We start from the raw sequence: 16,347 nt of genomic DNA, 5'->3' as shown, positions 1-16,347 counted from the left end.
AGACGTGCAGGTAGTCATGCTAGCGCAAAGTCTCTCGGTTGTCAACGGGCCTATCGAGATATCACGAGGACAATTCGCTGGACTGCATTAGCAACGATGGAAAAGGGGCGAGGCGGAGCATCCCCTGCCACCTGCACATTTCCGCAACTATTCAATCTGCCTTCACCCCCACGACAGACCGATCGTGGACGAAATGGTTGGAAGAGTGTTAGGCCAGGTTTACAATGACCGCACTAAGGGAAGCCCCCTTCTATTCAATGGTCGGGAAATCCAAATAAGTCACGACATAGACCGACTCCACCTGCAGTGCAAAGAATACCCAATGAGAGTGAAGGTCCATTTCTCTATACCTAGTTGCTGAGCATTTTGGGAGATGCAGATATACCACTTTGACGAGCACCTAGTCCGTGTTGTCGGTATACAAGTTTGCCTAGAGGAAGACCGGAAAGTATTTGCGTGCAACAGAACAAGCTCACTAATCTCTTGAAGGCGATTGATAACCCCTCTGAAGTAATACAGCAGAGAAATCCTCATAGAGCCTTAACGGGGCGGGCCAACAGGCGCTCATGTTACGCATGCAGTAAGCCTCGCAGCCACACCGAAGGATCACAACAGGCGCGCTCCACGAATCCACAAGTGATATGTGCTTCATATGACAACCGAAAAAGGCTTGGAAGTCTGCCGCTTCGGGAAATTTTGAGCATCGCAGCTTATTGGTCAAGACGACAACACAATCACGGAAACTGACGTCGAATTATTGCCCACCAATCGGTGACTGACAGAGGGGCTGCGATAAATATAGGCTTGTAATGGTGTTGATTTGTCATTCCGCGATTGTCACTCCAGACTTGCAGGCGACTTAACACATTTCTAGCATGTGAAAGAGTTGTCCTATTTGACATGAAAGTCTAGCCTAGCTCTAATTTCGTGCATGTTTACTTGCATACTAGCTTCAGCCTTTCTCGGGCGGAGGAGGCACTGAGATAGGCTAGATGTAAACGTTCCAGATAGATCCCATCGTTGTGCTGGAGTCGATGAGACTCGCTCTACTAACCAGATTTATGACGAAAGGAGGGTTACTTGCCGAAGCACACTATTAATTCCATATACCTGAGATGTGAATACCGTAGCGCAGCCCACTGTGTTATATTTTGGGTTGTACTTGTCTTAAAGCCCGGCAAGCCTATCCTTATATGTATTACCTTGTTTCTTTCCATGGTCAGGGAGAGGCGCTTCAAGACTCATAGTTAGATTTATATCAAACAAACCCTGCCATATGTGATGTTCGATGTCGGTAGCGGATTATGTTCGTCCAGTCTATATATTTTTCGTCCTGATAATACTCAGTTATGACATCTTGACAAGTAGAAGGGGGCCTACGCCTTTCAGATTTTGAAAACAATCTTGCGATATCGCAAAGGTTTACAGTAGACCGGACCCTTCCATGTGGCATTCCGATAAACTAACATACGCTGAGACACAACAATAGCCGAGGAAATTCAAGGTCTCCCGTCTCTCAAACTCGCTTAAGCCCACAGTACGAACGCCAGGATATGACGCATGTCTACAATAATGCGATACGAGATACCTGCAAGACCCTTCACCTTGCTGTTGGACCAACCGAGTCTGTAATAGATGGCAAGATCAGGATACTAGCTCTCGGGGTACATATATTAACCGCCTCTCAATGCATGCAACCATACAAGTCGATTACCTTACGTGCCACCTTTCAGAGGCCTGAATGACATATTCCACAATCTACTCGTTACCAACGGAGTTATTCCCAGACTCAGGGTTGTGAATGACGGCGCCAAACCAATTGATCATGCAGCAGATCCCTCTACGCATGGCGTTTACAGTGACAGGAATATATGCGGACAGTATTCCCTTACTCCGAAGAAGCAAATCGATCGGATTTGCTTATCATAACGGTATCCCCATACTTTCCAGATGACTACCGAAATGTAACCATGGCAGCGAACCAAGGACAGCCAAAGTCAATCGACAGACATAAAACCTTCACAAAGAAAGGATTATGCTTTCGGGGAATATCAAGAATACGGTGCTAAGGTCATCACCATGATACCAGCGGCCGGACTTAACGAGCAAATCCCAAGATCCATAGTATACAGGGATATCTGAATATCGCACACTGACCATCTTCGGCCTCCGTTCTTTGTTCCGAGTTGCAGAATTTCGCTGCTCGGTCTCCGTGAGAATACGAGCGACTCCTTTGTCCCCTACAAATTGCAAGGACTCGTGCGCCACCACCTTTCAGCGACAACTCCCAGCAACAACAAAATCAAACCAAACCAGACCATCTCAACCACGATGTCTAAGATCTTAGTGGTAGTGGGCGCCACCGGCCAACAAGGCAGCTCCGTCGTCGACACTATCATCTCTGACCCAAAATTGTGCCAGGAGTATACCATCCGCGGCACAACTCGCGACCCCAACAGCCCAAAATCTCAATCCCTAATATCCAAAGGCATTAAAATTGTCGCAGCCAGCTTCGATGACCCCGAATCACTCCATCGCGCTTTCACAGGCGCACACGTCGTGTTTGCAAACACCCCAACAATCTACGACGGCCGCACCTACGAGCACGAAGTCACGCATGGCAGAGCCCTAATCGACGCCGCGGTCGCCGTAGGCGTGCCCTACTACATCTACTCCACTCTGCCCAGCATCTCGAAGATTTCCCAAGGATGGCTAAAAAACGGCGGCCACTTCGACGGCAAAGAGGAAGTGGAGCAGTACATCCGTACGCAACCCATCCGAAGCGCCTTCGTCGCACCTGGCTCATTCATGTCGAATTTCCATGAGACCATGGCTCCGCGAAGCATGGAGAACGGTGAATACGCTTTGCTTTTGCCTGTTCCACCTCATGTGAAGCTCCCCTTGATAGATACGGAGGATGATCTGGGGAAGTGGGTAGCTGCCACTTTGGCGGATTTTGATCAGTACGAGGGAAAGGTACTTTTCTGTGCTACCGCGATGTATAGTTTTGAGGAGATAGTGGACACTATGAGCTGCGTGTCGGGGAAGACGGTGGTGTATCGTGAGGTGCCGGAGGAGATCTGGAAGGGGTTTTTGCCGGAGATGATGAGGGATCATATTGTGGATATGTTTACGCTTTTCAGGGTCTTTGGGTACTATGGGGATGGGACGGAGGAGAAGGTGAAGTGGTCGGCGGAGCAGGCAAGGGGGGAGTTGACTACGTTGGAGGCATATTTGAGGAAATATCCACTTAAGCTTGAGTAGGTGGATTGACAGTACATTAGTTGGTTGCAGAATGGGATAGCAGTCTGATGGAAGTGGGATGACTATGGCGTCTCCTACGTAGTCGATTCTTCATATATACTATTTTGTCTGTCGCAGAAAATAACACGAGGTCAACCGTCACGAAAACAGCATGAAAACTAAAACAGTATGTTAAACACAACCGTAGATACACCCCCAACCAGCGCCATGCCTCTAAGCATGACCATTCATAACGACAAACCCAATCTCAATAATCGAATCCCAACTCCCCTCCGGCCTATGAATCCCCAGAACCTTCAGTCTCTTATCCGCCAAAGCAATCACACCCTCCCAATCCTCCCTACTCCTCTCCTGCGTATTAAGCATCTGCAACATGGTGACATCGACATTCCTGTCTAGTCAGCACACTCCCCTTAGCAGATCATTGAAGGACGAGGATCCTACTCACCGCATATACCTCTCCTGCACCCGATCCACAACCCCCGGACGAACCGTCACCACCTCAACCAACAGAATCCTACTACTATTCTTCATAGCAGGGACCAGATTCCGCAGAATCCGCGCCGCATTCTCATCAGACCAATTATGACAGACATGACGAAGGAGAAACACATCGCCGGTCACAGTCTGCGGAGCGAAGAAATCATGCGCCTGAAAGGATACCCTTTCGCTTAGATGAGGGGGCAGTGCAGCACGCCCTTCATCAACGGTATGTTTGTAGTCCTGCACCACGAAGGACAGATCATCGTATGCGTTCGCAAGAGCAATGCTCAGGAAGCCGGAGGATCCTCCTACCTACAAGCACCCACCCATTAATTATCGTCCAAAAGTAGAGAAGTAGGAAGAAAAAGGAGTGACTTACGTCCACAACAACCCCCCTCCCCAACTTCCCCCAATCAAACCCCCCAACTACAAATCCCAGATCATGACCCCCATCCATACCCACCGCCTCCATCGCACCCCGAAACCGTCTCTGCTTATCAGGTCTTTTCTCAAAGAACTCAAACACGCTCTCCCCGCCACCAATAGCCAAGCTAAATGCACTATCTTCCGCTCTCCCCCCCTCTATCCCATTTTGACTACATTTCTCCAACGCCTCCGCAAGCTTCGCACTAGCGGGGAATACCTCCTCCACTGAATGCCCAAACCAATCATAGAATGGCGCGTTCATCACAAGAGCGGCTGAAGAGGCAGTGTGCGCGACACAGTCTGGTTCCGGTTCGTGGAAGATACCGTTTAGGAAGGACTGACGGAGGAGGAGTCGAAGGGTTCGTTCTGGGAGATTGGTTTGGGAGGATAATGTGGCGTAGCTGGTGCTGGACTTCAATGGAATTAAGGTTGGTATGGAGAAGTGGTAGAGGACTTGTTGGACTGCTAGGTCGATTGTCTATCGTTTATATCATGCTGTTAGTAGGGTCAGTGTGGGCTGGATAGGACATAGCATACACTCCAGCATAGTTCGCGGACGACCTGCGCTGGCCCGAGGGCGTAGTTGCGCAGAGTCTGAGTATCTTCGAGAATAGCTATGCGGGCTGATTCCACGGCCGGGTCATTGTTCGGGTTGGGGAAGTCGGGGGACGCGTTGATAGATTTCGACGGGGATGGCAGGTTGTGCGACTGGAGATGGGCATCGAGGAGCTGGGCGTTGGCGGAGATTCGAGCTGCGAGGTCGGTGAGAGACATGTTTCGTCTAACCAATGATAATCTCCAGTAGATGCTAATGTAGTATGAGAAGTGTAAGTGCGAGTCATTGGAAATAAACTGCTACCGGCTTTATACTATAATAGCTCGTTACACAGCACAGGGCAGAGTTGGCATCCATGGCAGGGCTTGCGCGCTCTCGGCATCCGAAGGAACTCACCAGATTGGATCAATGTCCTTGCCAATACGCAAGGACGTCCCGCTTCATTGGCGGTCTTTGTGCCATCAGCCCATGCCAAGTCAGCGACAGGGGGGAAACCAGCTTAACGTATGCAGTGCGACAAAGAGAGGTTTGATTCAGAAGGTCACCAGATATCATGACAACAGCGAGGGTATTCCGTCAGCGTTACCCATGCCTATCTACTCCTACGTGAATCAAGGCTGGGATTCCTATAGCAAAGCCCGGCAAAGAAACCCCTCAAACGCTCCCATATGCTTCCCGGGATCCATCATCGAGAAATGATTGACCTCGCTCAGGACCTCGATATGGAGGTTTTCTCTTCCCAACAGCGATGCCCACCCATCCCCACTAAAGTCCGTCCGATTCTCAATCAACCAGACCATCTCACGCGGATCATCTGGCCGGCGCTCCGGCCGAGGGCTACTAGCATCCTTGCAGATTCCGTCGCGTGCGTAAACTATGTGAGTCTCGATGAACGCTCCAAGTGGTTGGATCCGATATGCGTCCAGCAACCGGATAAAGGCATTGAAGTGTGGGATCAACCAACCAGGTGGTGGCTTGCCACTGGTCCCGAAGAGTCCGATGCTTTGGAAAAAGTCGTACATTCTTTTTGGGGGATTCTCCATACCGATTGGGTTAGGTGAGTCGATAAGAATAAGCTTGGCCGTAGTCTGACCGTCTTGCGCAAGCTGGCGGGCAGCTTCGTACGCGCAAATTCCTCCGGCGGACCAACCGCCCAAGTAGTATGGACCGTTCGGCTGACGTCGACGTACTTCCAAAAGGTACTTTGCTGTCAGCTCCTCGAGGCTGACTGTCATCTGCTCCGGTGTCTTCATCCATGGGCAGTTCAACCCATACGCAGCTGTGTCGTTGCCAAGCTTCGGAAGAGCAGAGTAGGATGTAGCTGACCCGGATCCATCGGGAAAGAGGAATAGTATCTTTCTGGCTGTCTTGGGCTTACCCCACAGCAAGATGGAAGTGGCTTGTGGACCAACAGATGGATGGAAAGCGGGCTTAGGAAGCACCAAATGCTGTGGGGGAGTTTTCGGGTTCACTTCAAGACCAAGTGCCTTTCCGACCTCTTCCAGGTTCTCCTTCTCCATTAATATATTAGAAGGCAGGGTTATGTCGTATGTCTCTGATATGGTGCTCACAATGGTAAGAGCGAGTAATGAGTCCACGCCGATATCAGTGAACGCCGTGGTCGGTGTCAGCTCATCGGTTGATACGCCCGCTTCCTGGGCAATCGTTGTCCGGAGAATCTCCAATACAGACACATCCGACTCGTGCTCTGAAGTTGCAACCGTCTCGTAGCTTGATATGTCATCCTCGGTGCTCCCTTCCAAGGAGGACGTGAGCTGAGAAGAGTCATCTTCCACCCCAAAGAAACCGATCAGATCCTTAGGAGTGGGATAGTCTACGAACAACGAAGATGGAACATCAACATCCAGTTCCTCTTGAATACGACCGCAGATGGTCAGCGATAGCAACGAGTCAATCCCGTAGTTGGCAAACTCCTCATTAGCCCCCAAGTCTGATGGATGGACGCCCGCTTCCTTGGCAATGATGGCCATTACGCGCGCTGCGATGCCGCCTGACGAACCTACCGGCTCCTTGGGGTTTGGAGCTGGAACTATTGGTACAGATGGAGGACCAGCTTTTCGGCAAGCCGGTTGATTGTTGACCGGCGCTGTTGTGGGCTGCACTTCCTGATTCCTGTCTGCGAGGCGCGACTGCGTCTTGGGCGGCAGTAGTCGGTCGAGAAGTCGTCGAGGGACCCCTTGGAACTACACACATTAGCTATTTACACCATCTTAAATTTAGAGTATGTGGTTACCTACTCGGATCCCTTGGTACACTGCCACTACAGTCTCACCCTCGAAGATGTATGTGTCACCCACGTAAGTTGTCCCCGTCTCCAGCTGCATTCGGTTATACACTTGGTACTGCTTGCCTTTGTCAAACCGCACGGCGCATCGCATACGCTCCCAACCATGGTTAATAAAAACCTGCTCTTTGGAAGGAGTAGCATCGCTGGCATTCATAATGAATCCAGCAATATGCCCAAGACTGTCTATCCAGCACGGATTGAACACGAAGCCGTTTTCGTCGATCTGGAAGGACACCTTGGCAGTGGCTTCATGATTGTCACAGTCTAAAACAACCTCTTGCATTCCTTGGTAGCTGGTCTCATATTGCACGAGAGTGGCAAACAACTGGTATGCCAGACGTCGCTTGAGTTTGTGCGCGTCGCCTTCTTCCGCGCTGCGACGCAGGGAGGCAATTCGACTCCGTACCAAATGTGCATGACGTTTCCATTCAGTCAGCCATGTCTGAACCTGCTCGGTGATGTGCACCACATATGCAGCGTGCTCAACGGTTTCTTTACCGTTGACACTATACAATCGGAAGGAAATGTTATTTATTCTCCAGTCTGCTGATGCAGACACATGGAAGACTTGCGATTCAGTGTCTGGTCGAGAAATCAATGGGTTTTGCACCTGCATGTCAGCGACATCTAGTCCAACTGTATCGGTGTATTTTCCAATTGCCTCCAGCATGTGTTTCGAGATAGTTATACCGATATCGGCATAGAGTGACTGGGCCATGTCAGCATATAACAACATAACGCTACGTGGTTACCTACAGATGGACATAGCATCGCGCCATTGACAACATGACCTGCCAATATTGGCGCCAGCCTTGCGTCGTGAATATCTGACTCAGCCAAGAGGGTAGATGTTTCTGGGCCGTCATTCTGCTCGAGAACTCTCTGGACAGATGGAGAAAGATACCGGGGAATGCGCGGAAACTCCATATGCGGCGACACTGCTTGCTGTCCCGCAGGAACCAAGCCTTCACCTTTCGAGAGACAAAAGTTGTTCCTGTATTGAATCCAATAATTCTTCAGATCCCAATCATACCGCGGTAGTTGGAGGACCTCGCGAGCACCAACAATTCCGCGATGATACTCGACCCACTGAATGTCAATACCATGGGAGTAAAGGACTTCCAGGGTTGCCGATAGTACACTCCAGGAATCTGATCCTTTCCGGAGCGATGCAATTGCAACACTTTTTGCACCCAGTATGCCCTTTACCATGCCTGAGCAGGCCGGGTGCGAGCCGATGTCCACCCATATGGTTTTCTCGTTGACTAGACCAGTCTTCTCTGCTGCTTCAACAGCACCCTGGAAGTTGACTGGCTCACGACATGCATTTTTCAAATAGCAAGCTCCAAAAACATTTGGCTCGCCAGTTGAAATGACCCTGCTCAGAAGAGGTGAGATGTATGGGATTGATGGAACGCAATACTGAACACCCGCAGCTATCGCCATGAAGTCATCTAGAATCGGATCCACTTGTGCGGAGTGAAAGGCATATGGTATATCAAGCTGGACGCTTTCAATGCCACGAGACGTGAGCCAGTCTTTCAACTGCATCAACTCTTTGATCGATCCGCTCACAACGTTACTAAAAGGTTGGTTCAGGCAAGCCAGAGCGCACCCTGTGTTCTGTAGCTCGCTCTGGATACAATCTACGGACCCCTTCACCGCCAGCATAGCATGGGTCCGTGGGGTGGTCTTCTCCGCCAGCAAGGTAGCCCGAGCGCCCACCAAATATATTACACTCGAAGCTGTAAGAACACCCGAAGCATACAGTGCAGGGTATTCGCCGAGGCTGTGGCCAATAGTTGCCGATGGAATTACCCCTAGAGACATCCAGTAGTTGTATAGTGCCATCTGAATGCAGACCAAGGCGAGGTGGGCTAACGTGGGCGATGCTTCCTGATGGTTGATCATGGTACCATCAATAAGAGGCAAGAAGCTTGGAAAGCCCATTTGGCTTGCGATTTCATTGAATCGCTTGACGTCCGCCCTGAACGAGGGTACCGTGTCGTAGAACTGTTTGCCCATACCGACGTAGAGGGTGCCCTGTCCGGTGAACGTCATAACAATGTTTGGCAGCCTTCCCGGTGGAGGAACTGGTCTGTGGCTCTCCAAGCCTGGCAATATCTCTTGCATCCGGTGTAGAAATTCCCCTGTATCAGAGCCAGACACTATGACCCGATAGCTATGGTGGATACGTCGGGCAGTGGTGGTATAGGATAAAGACGACAAGGATACACCCGGGTGTTGCTCCAAATATGCTATTAGGGAACTGATATTTCCCTTGAGAGCTTTGATGGTTTTCGCTGTCACTGTCACTACGTGCTTGGAGCGGGGATCCGCAGCCAACTTGCTCTCTCGGATTGGCGCATCTTCGACGAGCATAGCGGTATTACCTCCTGCTGCGCTGAAGTTATTCAAGAACACCGTTCGCTTGAATTGTGGCATCTGTTCACGAAGCCAAGGTGTAGGCTTGAATGGAATATGCACGTTGCGCTGTTTTAGGTCAACTGGGTAGGTATGGTTTATCCGGGTTTTAATGCCACAGTGCGGTGGGATCATATCATTTTGCATCATCAGTAGCACTTTTATCAAAGATGAAACTCCAGAAGCAGACTCGGCATGGCCCATATTAGCTTTTGCTGTACCCAAGTACAGGGGGTTCTGTCTGCGCATATTAGGCGCAAATACAGACAGGACCGACTTCATCTCTGTGGCATCCCCGGCCTGGGTTCCAGTGCCGTGCATTTCGACGTAACCTACGTCTTGGGGGTTGACTCCAGCATATCGCATGATCCGATTGAACACGGTCGCCTGGTCGCCTTCAAAAGGCCGGGTGATGGAGTCTGTTCTACCACAATGGTTGGTGTATGCACCACGAATGACTCCAAAGATGGGGTCGCTGTCCTCCAGAGCATCCTCTAGGCGTTTGAGAATAACAGTACCAACAGCGTCTGAGCGGCAGTATCCGTCCGCTTCATCATCGAAAGCATTGCAATTGCCTGTCTCGTCAGTCTGAATTTCTCACATAAAATTGGTCAGACTAACCTTTAGCCGTCAGAAAGTGGCCCCTATCCAGTCCACAGAAGTTATCAGGGTTCGTCAACACATTCACGCCTCCAGCCAGGGCAGTGTCACATTCACCTCGCCATAGGTAAGCACACGCTGTTTGAATAGCCGCGCAGCTGGATGAGCATGCCGTGTCGATACTCAGGCTGGGGCCACAGAACCGGAAGAAATAACTGTGCTGTCAGCAGAGTAGTACTTCAGTCATCAATCGACATAACATACCTGATCCTTCCGGGAATGAAGGCACGATTTCCTCCTGGGATAAAGTATGTGTCAACATTTTGCCCGCTATTGACCTCACGCCAGTCATCACTCGTCACCCCATAAAACACCCCGATGCGATCCCCTTGGGTGGACGGTGTCGCATTTGGCACCAGCCCCGCCATCTCCATTGCCTCATATGCCGTAGTGATGGCCAATCGCTGTGCCGGATCTGCATTCTCGGCCTCCCGGGGAGACATATTGAAAAAGCGAGCATCGAACACCCCAGGCTCTTTGATAAAACAGCCATACTTGACGCGACTGGTGTTTTTGGTCTTGCCAGTGGGATCGTAGTGGGCCTTCCAGTCGAACCGATCCTCGGGAATGGTGCGATGTACATCTCGACCCGCCAGAAGCATCTCCCAGAATTCTTCATTGGAGCCAGACTCTGGGAAGCGTCCAGAGAACCCAATAATAGCAATGCTTGATTGAGAAAATTTGCCAGTTGGGCTCGAGAGAGCAGGTGATACAGCGACATCTCCTATGGATTGCACGATTTTGACCCCGAGAAATGCTTCTTGTGATAAAGCTGAGCTGATGAGCGATCCGCTTCGCGTTGAGACTTGATTGATCACGCATACTGTAAACTGGCACTGCTTTAACTCCTGAGAAAGAGATGCAGCAATGAAATTCCACTGGAGAGGCTCACAGAGGGCTTCCTGGACTGCTCGATGCAGCAGACTGCGCAGGTCAGACGCTACAACAACTTCGCCAGAAACGGCGCAAATAACTTTGGTCCTTTGCGTGTACTTCAGCAGTGAAAAGTCGTGGAATTCGCCCACAATACTCTCTGCATCGTCCTTCCGGAAGAGATGCGACGCGTGGTACGGCAGCTCAATAGGAAGTAACGAGTGCTTCCAGGCACACGATAGAAGAAACTGGCCCAGAAGGCGTGGAGGCCCACTAATCGAAACATTCGTTCGACTGACTGAGCTGAGGTATAGACGAGCTACAGGAGGCAACCCCTGTGACTATCAGCTTCTGATCTCCTGAGTTGTGGATTTGACACACCTTCTCAACGTTGAAGCACCGGATTGCACTTGCTGCTTCTGGCTCACAGACCCCTACAATAGCGGACCATGATTTCTGAGATCCATCTATATTAATTTCAAGGTCATTTCGCAGGATCAGCGATCGCAACGCTGTCCGGAACGCAACGGTGACGGCTTCGACCGCAGCAGGGACAAGCTCTGCTAAGGTTTGGGAGGTTGCAACTGCTGCAGCAGCAAATGCCCCCGTGCAAGCACCAATTAGGAAGGTACTTTCTGGTGCAGGGTATGTTCTTCCTGCTTGTCCATAGTGCCTACATAAAGTTCAGAATCATGCATTGATGAGCATGCGGAAACAGGCCTTAACGGCTCACCTAATAAATTGGCCAAGCTCCGTCGCACATAGCAGGGGCAACTTTAATGCTGGAGCCGCATGGCAGTTTTCGTGCTGGGCCAGCAGGTCAATGAGGGTAGTAAAGTAAGGGAACCATTCTTGCTGATGCAAGAGGAGATTCCCGACATATCGCCGCAACTGGTACCCAACGCGATCAAAGAAGTCGGTGAGAACTGCATTGTCCTTCAGGTGCAGCAACGAGTGTAGCGTCGACTCGAATGCCACCGTTTGGTCACCGAAAATGAATACTTCGGCGACTGTCTCCATCTTGCTCATGGCTGAAGTGTCGGTTTTTGTGCTCGATTCTTCCAGCATTGTCCTAACGACCATGTTCATAAGATTGAAAGTTTATTTCTATCAGAAGGTGTGAGATTCTCCCTTCCATGAGCTGACAGACATCTGGAGGAGCAATGTATTCATAATGTTCGAAAGGCTGTTCATTTGGAATTAGGGAGTTGGTATCCTAGCATAACACGAGGCGACAGGGGTTTATTCCCGAGTACTGCTGACACGCTAGATAATAGTGACATAGAAAAGTCTATACCCTGGCAGTTAATGCCAACTAACGATCGAATGATGTCCGAACATGTACTTTCAGCTCGGTCTTGGCCCACAACCTTTGCTTGAGGGGCGTCGCTGACGCCGCAGATACGGGTCGATTCTCGGAGAGTTCTGAGAAAAGCGAAGCTAGCGCAAATTCCCGTTATGCCATAGCGACAATTAGAGAGGTTGGATACTGTTGATGTACAAGTGTTGTACAGATGGAGAATCATGCAATAAGCATGTTCCATAGCTGCATTGTCAACTCATTTGATCAGTCGCCACATGCAACATATGATGTAGGGACAAGCACAAAGATCACAATATCATGCTTTCTTGGACAAACTACGGTTACTATCAACATAGGTGGTAGGAGTTCAAGAAGATAATGAAAGAATCAATACTTGATATTCCATCTAGTCTACAGCCAACCACAGTCTACATCAGAGGACTCCAGCTGCCGGATTTCAAATATTGGCTGTAGCACTTTGGTTGACCATTCGCCACTATCATCCTGAATGAGATGCCTCTATGCTATCTTCCCATCAACAAGATGGCATTCCACCCAGCCAGTCACAAACTGAGTCCTGTTTGAGTCGGCAAAATTCTCATGGTCGGGAAAAATGACTTCCTTGTAGTAGGGGTCATTCCGAGCGCGGACATAATCCTCCACATCACGAAAGATAATCTGGGCCAAGCAGTCGCAATCAGAGGTATGGCCCTCTGGAAGGTTTCCAAAGATACGCTTCATCATCTCTTTTGTCTCGGACGTGTTGTGCGTCTAGCAGCGTCAGCATTCTCCCACTCATAGTTTCTTAGCCGACCTACCAGAGTGTATCTGACAATACCCATCTTCACGAGATGGTTTCTCACCAAAACAGCATGATGATCACTTAGATAACGATGATACTCACCCTCAGGCATACCTGGCTTGCGGTAGCCGTAAATTGTCAGAGCGTAGAGGCGTTCAGAGGCCATCGTTAAACACAGTACCGCTGAAATGCGGTAGGAGCAATGGCACAAAGCGTTGGGGTTACATTTCGGCAAACGTGAGCATCTCCAACTTAAGGGCATTCCACCAAGAGTCGGAAGAAAACATTCGGTCTCCGAGGCAATTCCACATGCTTCCGCGGAGCACAATACATGACATGTGGAGCTGGAGAAGTTAAGTTTCGGTGTCCGGAACGCTTAGTGCCTCCGATGCGGAATACACAGTTCGGGGAATACAGATGCCATGATGTCGGAATCTCCGTCAGATGATCGGATCTCGTACAAATCTGTCAGACTTCTTGCCGCCACTGATATTGACCAGAATAATCCCTGTCAATTAGCCTTAACAGCACCGGACTGAGGGATGTCTTCCCATAGAAGGTTGTCAGCCTTACGGGCTAGCTCGGGTATCACGACACATGCCCTGTGAGTGCCCAGGTTCCCATATCTGGGAATGGCGCACGTGGCTTTGCTGATATATTTCCATCCTTTGTGTTGTCGAAACGCTAGCATCGGAGGCGTCATACTATGGCTATCATATATTGCTTGCTCAAGTAACCAAGTCGGTTAGATAGCAGTGGGAACAAGTTCTGGGCGACTGGGTTTTGGTCCTAAGCAGGTCATGTACATGGAGGCAGCCGACTAACGTTTACTTCGGATGCTCACACCTGTAATGGGGTTTGATTCAGAAAGTCTACTGTATTTCTGCTAAATTTGTAGTGTGCTTAGCAATGTCAGCTCAGCGTGGTACTCCGCAATTGCATGATATGGATATGTAACGACTGCGCCATTGTGTCGTACTAGATCCAACAGTGCTCCAATATCAAGCCAGGATTTTGCCACACGACGTGAACAGCATCATTATCAATCGTAGTACTGATATCTCATAGCTCGCACAACAGATGCATGTGCATCCCTTACCACACTCAATTAGCTACAATATCCTTTGGTTGCATCTTCTCATGTCCATCGACAGACCCACGATCGTGCCCACTCATAGGCCGGAACCCTTGTCGGAAAACAGGACTTTCACGGACTTGTTCCCAATCATGCAGCATATACCCGTTTTCTACTGAGCACTTGACTTCTTCGTGACCGCGGGGAATCATCTCTGCTTCGTACGCAGTGATTGCCTCCTGCAGAGTAGCAGTCCCAGCCACTACCTTCTGAATGCCAGCCAAAAGATGAGATGTATCACATATGCAGTGATTAAGACCCTGTCCTCTGTCTAATCATCCGAATCATACCATCATTAGTACATCACTATGTTCAATTACTGTAGGGTTAACTTACACGGCGGCATCGGATGCGCCGCATCCCCAACCAACGTCAATCTTCCCTGTCGATTATCCCAAGGCTGAGTAACCCAGTAGCTGATATCAGCTTTATGGACCTGCGTATCATCCGGGATCCAAGTAAACGAGGACCGAGCTGGCTCAGCGAGACTCTGGGCTTTCTCGCGGATCATGTCTAGTCTTTCGCGGTAAGTTGCAGGTTGACCGTGGTCCATGAACCAGGCCATAGCCAAATGAAATATCCAAGATTCAGGGTGATCGGGACCATCAGGCATGCTCGAGACTACACAATCAGTAACCCACCCAAAGCGACGTAAACAAGATATGGATACCTACTAGATTGAAATGCATGATACGACCTATCACTCAAAGCCAGATAACTCGTCGGAAAGCGCTGCCTCACATATCTAGCTTTCTCAGCATCGTTGTAGGTAACGGTCATGTTAGTATGAAAAATAGGAAAGCGGCTAACAGCCGCCTTTTCGGCCGAACCCATGGCAAACTCACGGACCTTTGAGCGAGGCCCATCCGCACCGATGAGGATAGTTCCAGCAACCATGGAACCATCATCAAACAATGCAACTACTCCTTTATGGCTTTCAGTGAACGCCACATCGATCAGATTCTTTCCATACTGGACGTCAATCCCCTTGCTACACAGATCCCGCATCTTACTGCGCGGAACCCGCAGTCCTTTGGCATACGGCACACCGGCAATCAAGTGACCAGTTTCTCCGTGGATGATGGGATAGTTTCCGCCCGCGTTCAGGGCAACGTCTGGGTTGCACGAGACGGATTCCATGTGCGCAAAACGGTCGGCGGGGAGGAGGTCGCGTAGACGGTCGAGAGACCAGTGAATAGCCATCGTCCATTCATTGCTGCGATAGTTCATAGACACTTCCTTTTCGAAGATGGAGTAGCGGATGCCGGCCTGCGGCACGTTAGACGGTTACTGTTACCCAGGGAGGGGTATTTGGCGAAATTCTGGCGGCGTGGGGGTCAAGTCTACCTTCTTGAGAGATTGTGCGAGGATAAGGCCTGTGATACCTGCGCCGATGATAAGAACGTGTGTGTCCTCTGAGCTGGGAACGGTCATGTTGGATGTGAGACTGTGTGCAGTGGTTCGATGGTTCAGTGATGAATGTGGCAGAGGGGAAGGAGCGGGGGTGGTATAGGAGTACCATCAGGCAAGGGTTTATTATTGTATCTCATCTAGGTTTGGGTATTATCACCTGATTCAGCCACATGCCATAATCCATGCTTTCTGCTTGTGCATCGAAAGTAACAACATTTGCTGTATACGGGAACTTGCTGGCGATACACCAGTCAGGGTCACTGTACGACGGAGGCCATTTCCGACCATACTTCAGCAAGCCGACAAACTGCATACTTACGCGGCATTTTCCCTTCTTACGGGATGACCGATGACAAGTGTTTTCTTTTCCAGTTTTCTAGATATACTGGCTTCAAATTCGGGGAAAGATAAAATTTCTCTGAAATGGACGTCCTATTCGTCAGTCTAACAAATCACATTTTCTTAGGACTTGTTTCGAAGACGAATGTTACAGTAAAAGAACAAAAGGCCAATTGACTTTAACTTGGCCTGATTAGCTAGTGGAATCCATGAAATAGCCACTCCTGTATTTTCCCGTTTTGCTTATGTCCGATATGGTAACAGTCTAGATCTTTGGAGGCGTCACCCCCTTGCGCCTAAACTCATACTCTGATAAACGCCCCACTCGCATTCCATGGCCTGATGGTGGTTAAAATTGCAA

At 49.8% G+C, this 16,347-nt stretch overlaps 5 protein-coding genes across 5 annotated transcripts; 1 reads left to right on the top strand and 4 right to left on the bottom strand.

Annotated features, from left to right (window-relative positions):
- Positions 1 to 2,331: 2,331 nt before the first annotated feature.
- On the top strand, positions 2,332 to 3,264 carry BO79DRAFT_269628 (NmrA/HSCARG family protein; the record flags this gene model as incomplete). The annotated part of the gene is made up of 1 exon (XM_025687220.1): positions 2,332 to 3,264. One exon carries the CDS (start codon positions 2,332 to 2,334, stop codon positions 3,262 to 3,264), a length of 933 nt encoding a protein of 310 aa, XP_025538036.1.
- A 113-nt stretch (positions 3,265 to 3,377) lies between these two features.
- On the bottom strand, positions 3,378 to 4,947 carry BO79DRAFT_269626 (O-methyltransferase; the record flags this gene model as incomplete). The annotated part of the gene is made up of 4 exons (XM_025687219.1): positions 3,378 to 3,655; positions 3,713 to 4,059; positions 4,127 to 4,651; positions 4,711 to 4,947. The coding sequence occupies 4 exons, from the start codon at positions 4,945 to 4,947 to the stop codon at positions 3,478 to 3,480; spliced, it is 1,287 nt and encodes a 428-aa protein (XP_025538035.1). The 3' UTR covers positions 3,378 to 3,477.
- Positions 4,948 to 5,355: 408 nt separating this feature from the next.
- On the bottom strand, positions 5,356 to 12,077 carry BO79DRAFT_219258 (type I polyketide synthase; the record flags this gene model as incomplete). The annotated part of the gene is made up of 7 exons (XM_025683448.1): positions 5,356 to 6,933; positions 6,988 to 7,746; positions 7,794 to 10,036; positions 10,083 to 10,276; positions 10,326 to 11,329; positions 11,376 to 11,667; positions 11,728 to 12,077. 7 exons carry the CDS (start codon positions 12,075 to 12,077, stop codon positions 5,356 to 5,358), a joined length of 6,420 nt encoding a protein of 2,139 aa, XP_025538034.1.
- A 739-nt stretch (positions 12,078 to 12,816) lies between these two features.
- On the bottom strand, positions 12,817 to 13,265 carry BO79DRAFT_256692 (EthD domain-containing protein; the record flags this gene model as incomplete). Its single annotated transcript, XM_025686216.1, has 2 exons — positions 12,817 to 13,068; positions 13,116 to 13,265. 2 exons carry the CDS (start codon positions 13,263 to 13,265, stop codon positions 12,817 to 12,819), a joined length of 402 nt encoding a protein of 133 aa, XP_025538033.1.
- A 938-nt stretch (positions 13,266 to 14,203) lies between these two features.
- Positions 14,204 to 15,668, bottom strand: BO79DRAFT_151905 (FAD-dependent oxidoreductase; the record flags this gene model as incomplete). The annotated part of the gene is made up of 4 exons (XM_025678668.1): positions 14,204 to 14,505; positions 14,571 to 14,848; positions 14,905 to 15,503; positions 15,582 to 15,668. 4 exons carry the CDS (start codon positions 15,666 to 15,668, stop codon positions 14,204 to 14,206), a joined length of 1,266 nt encoding a protein of 421 aa, XP_025538032.1.
- Between the last annotated feature and the right edge of the window lie 679 nt (positions 15,669 to 16,347).

Source organism: Aspergillus costaricaensis, assembly GCF_003184835.1.
Source record: "Aspergillus costaricaensis CBS 115574 unplaced genomic scaffold BO79scaffold_22, whole genome shotgun sequence".
In the NCBI taxonomy this organism is placed as follows: domain Eukaryota; kingdom Fungi; phylum Ascomycota; class Eurotiomycetes; order Eurotiales; family Aspergillaceae; genus Aspergillus; species Aspergillus costaricensis.
Note: the sequence above shows the minus strand (reverse complement) of the source record. Positions and strands in the feature narration are given on the sequence as shown.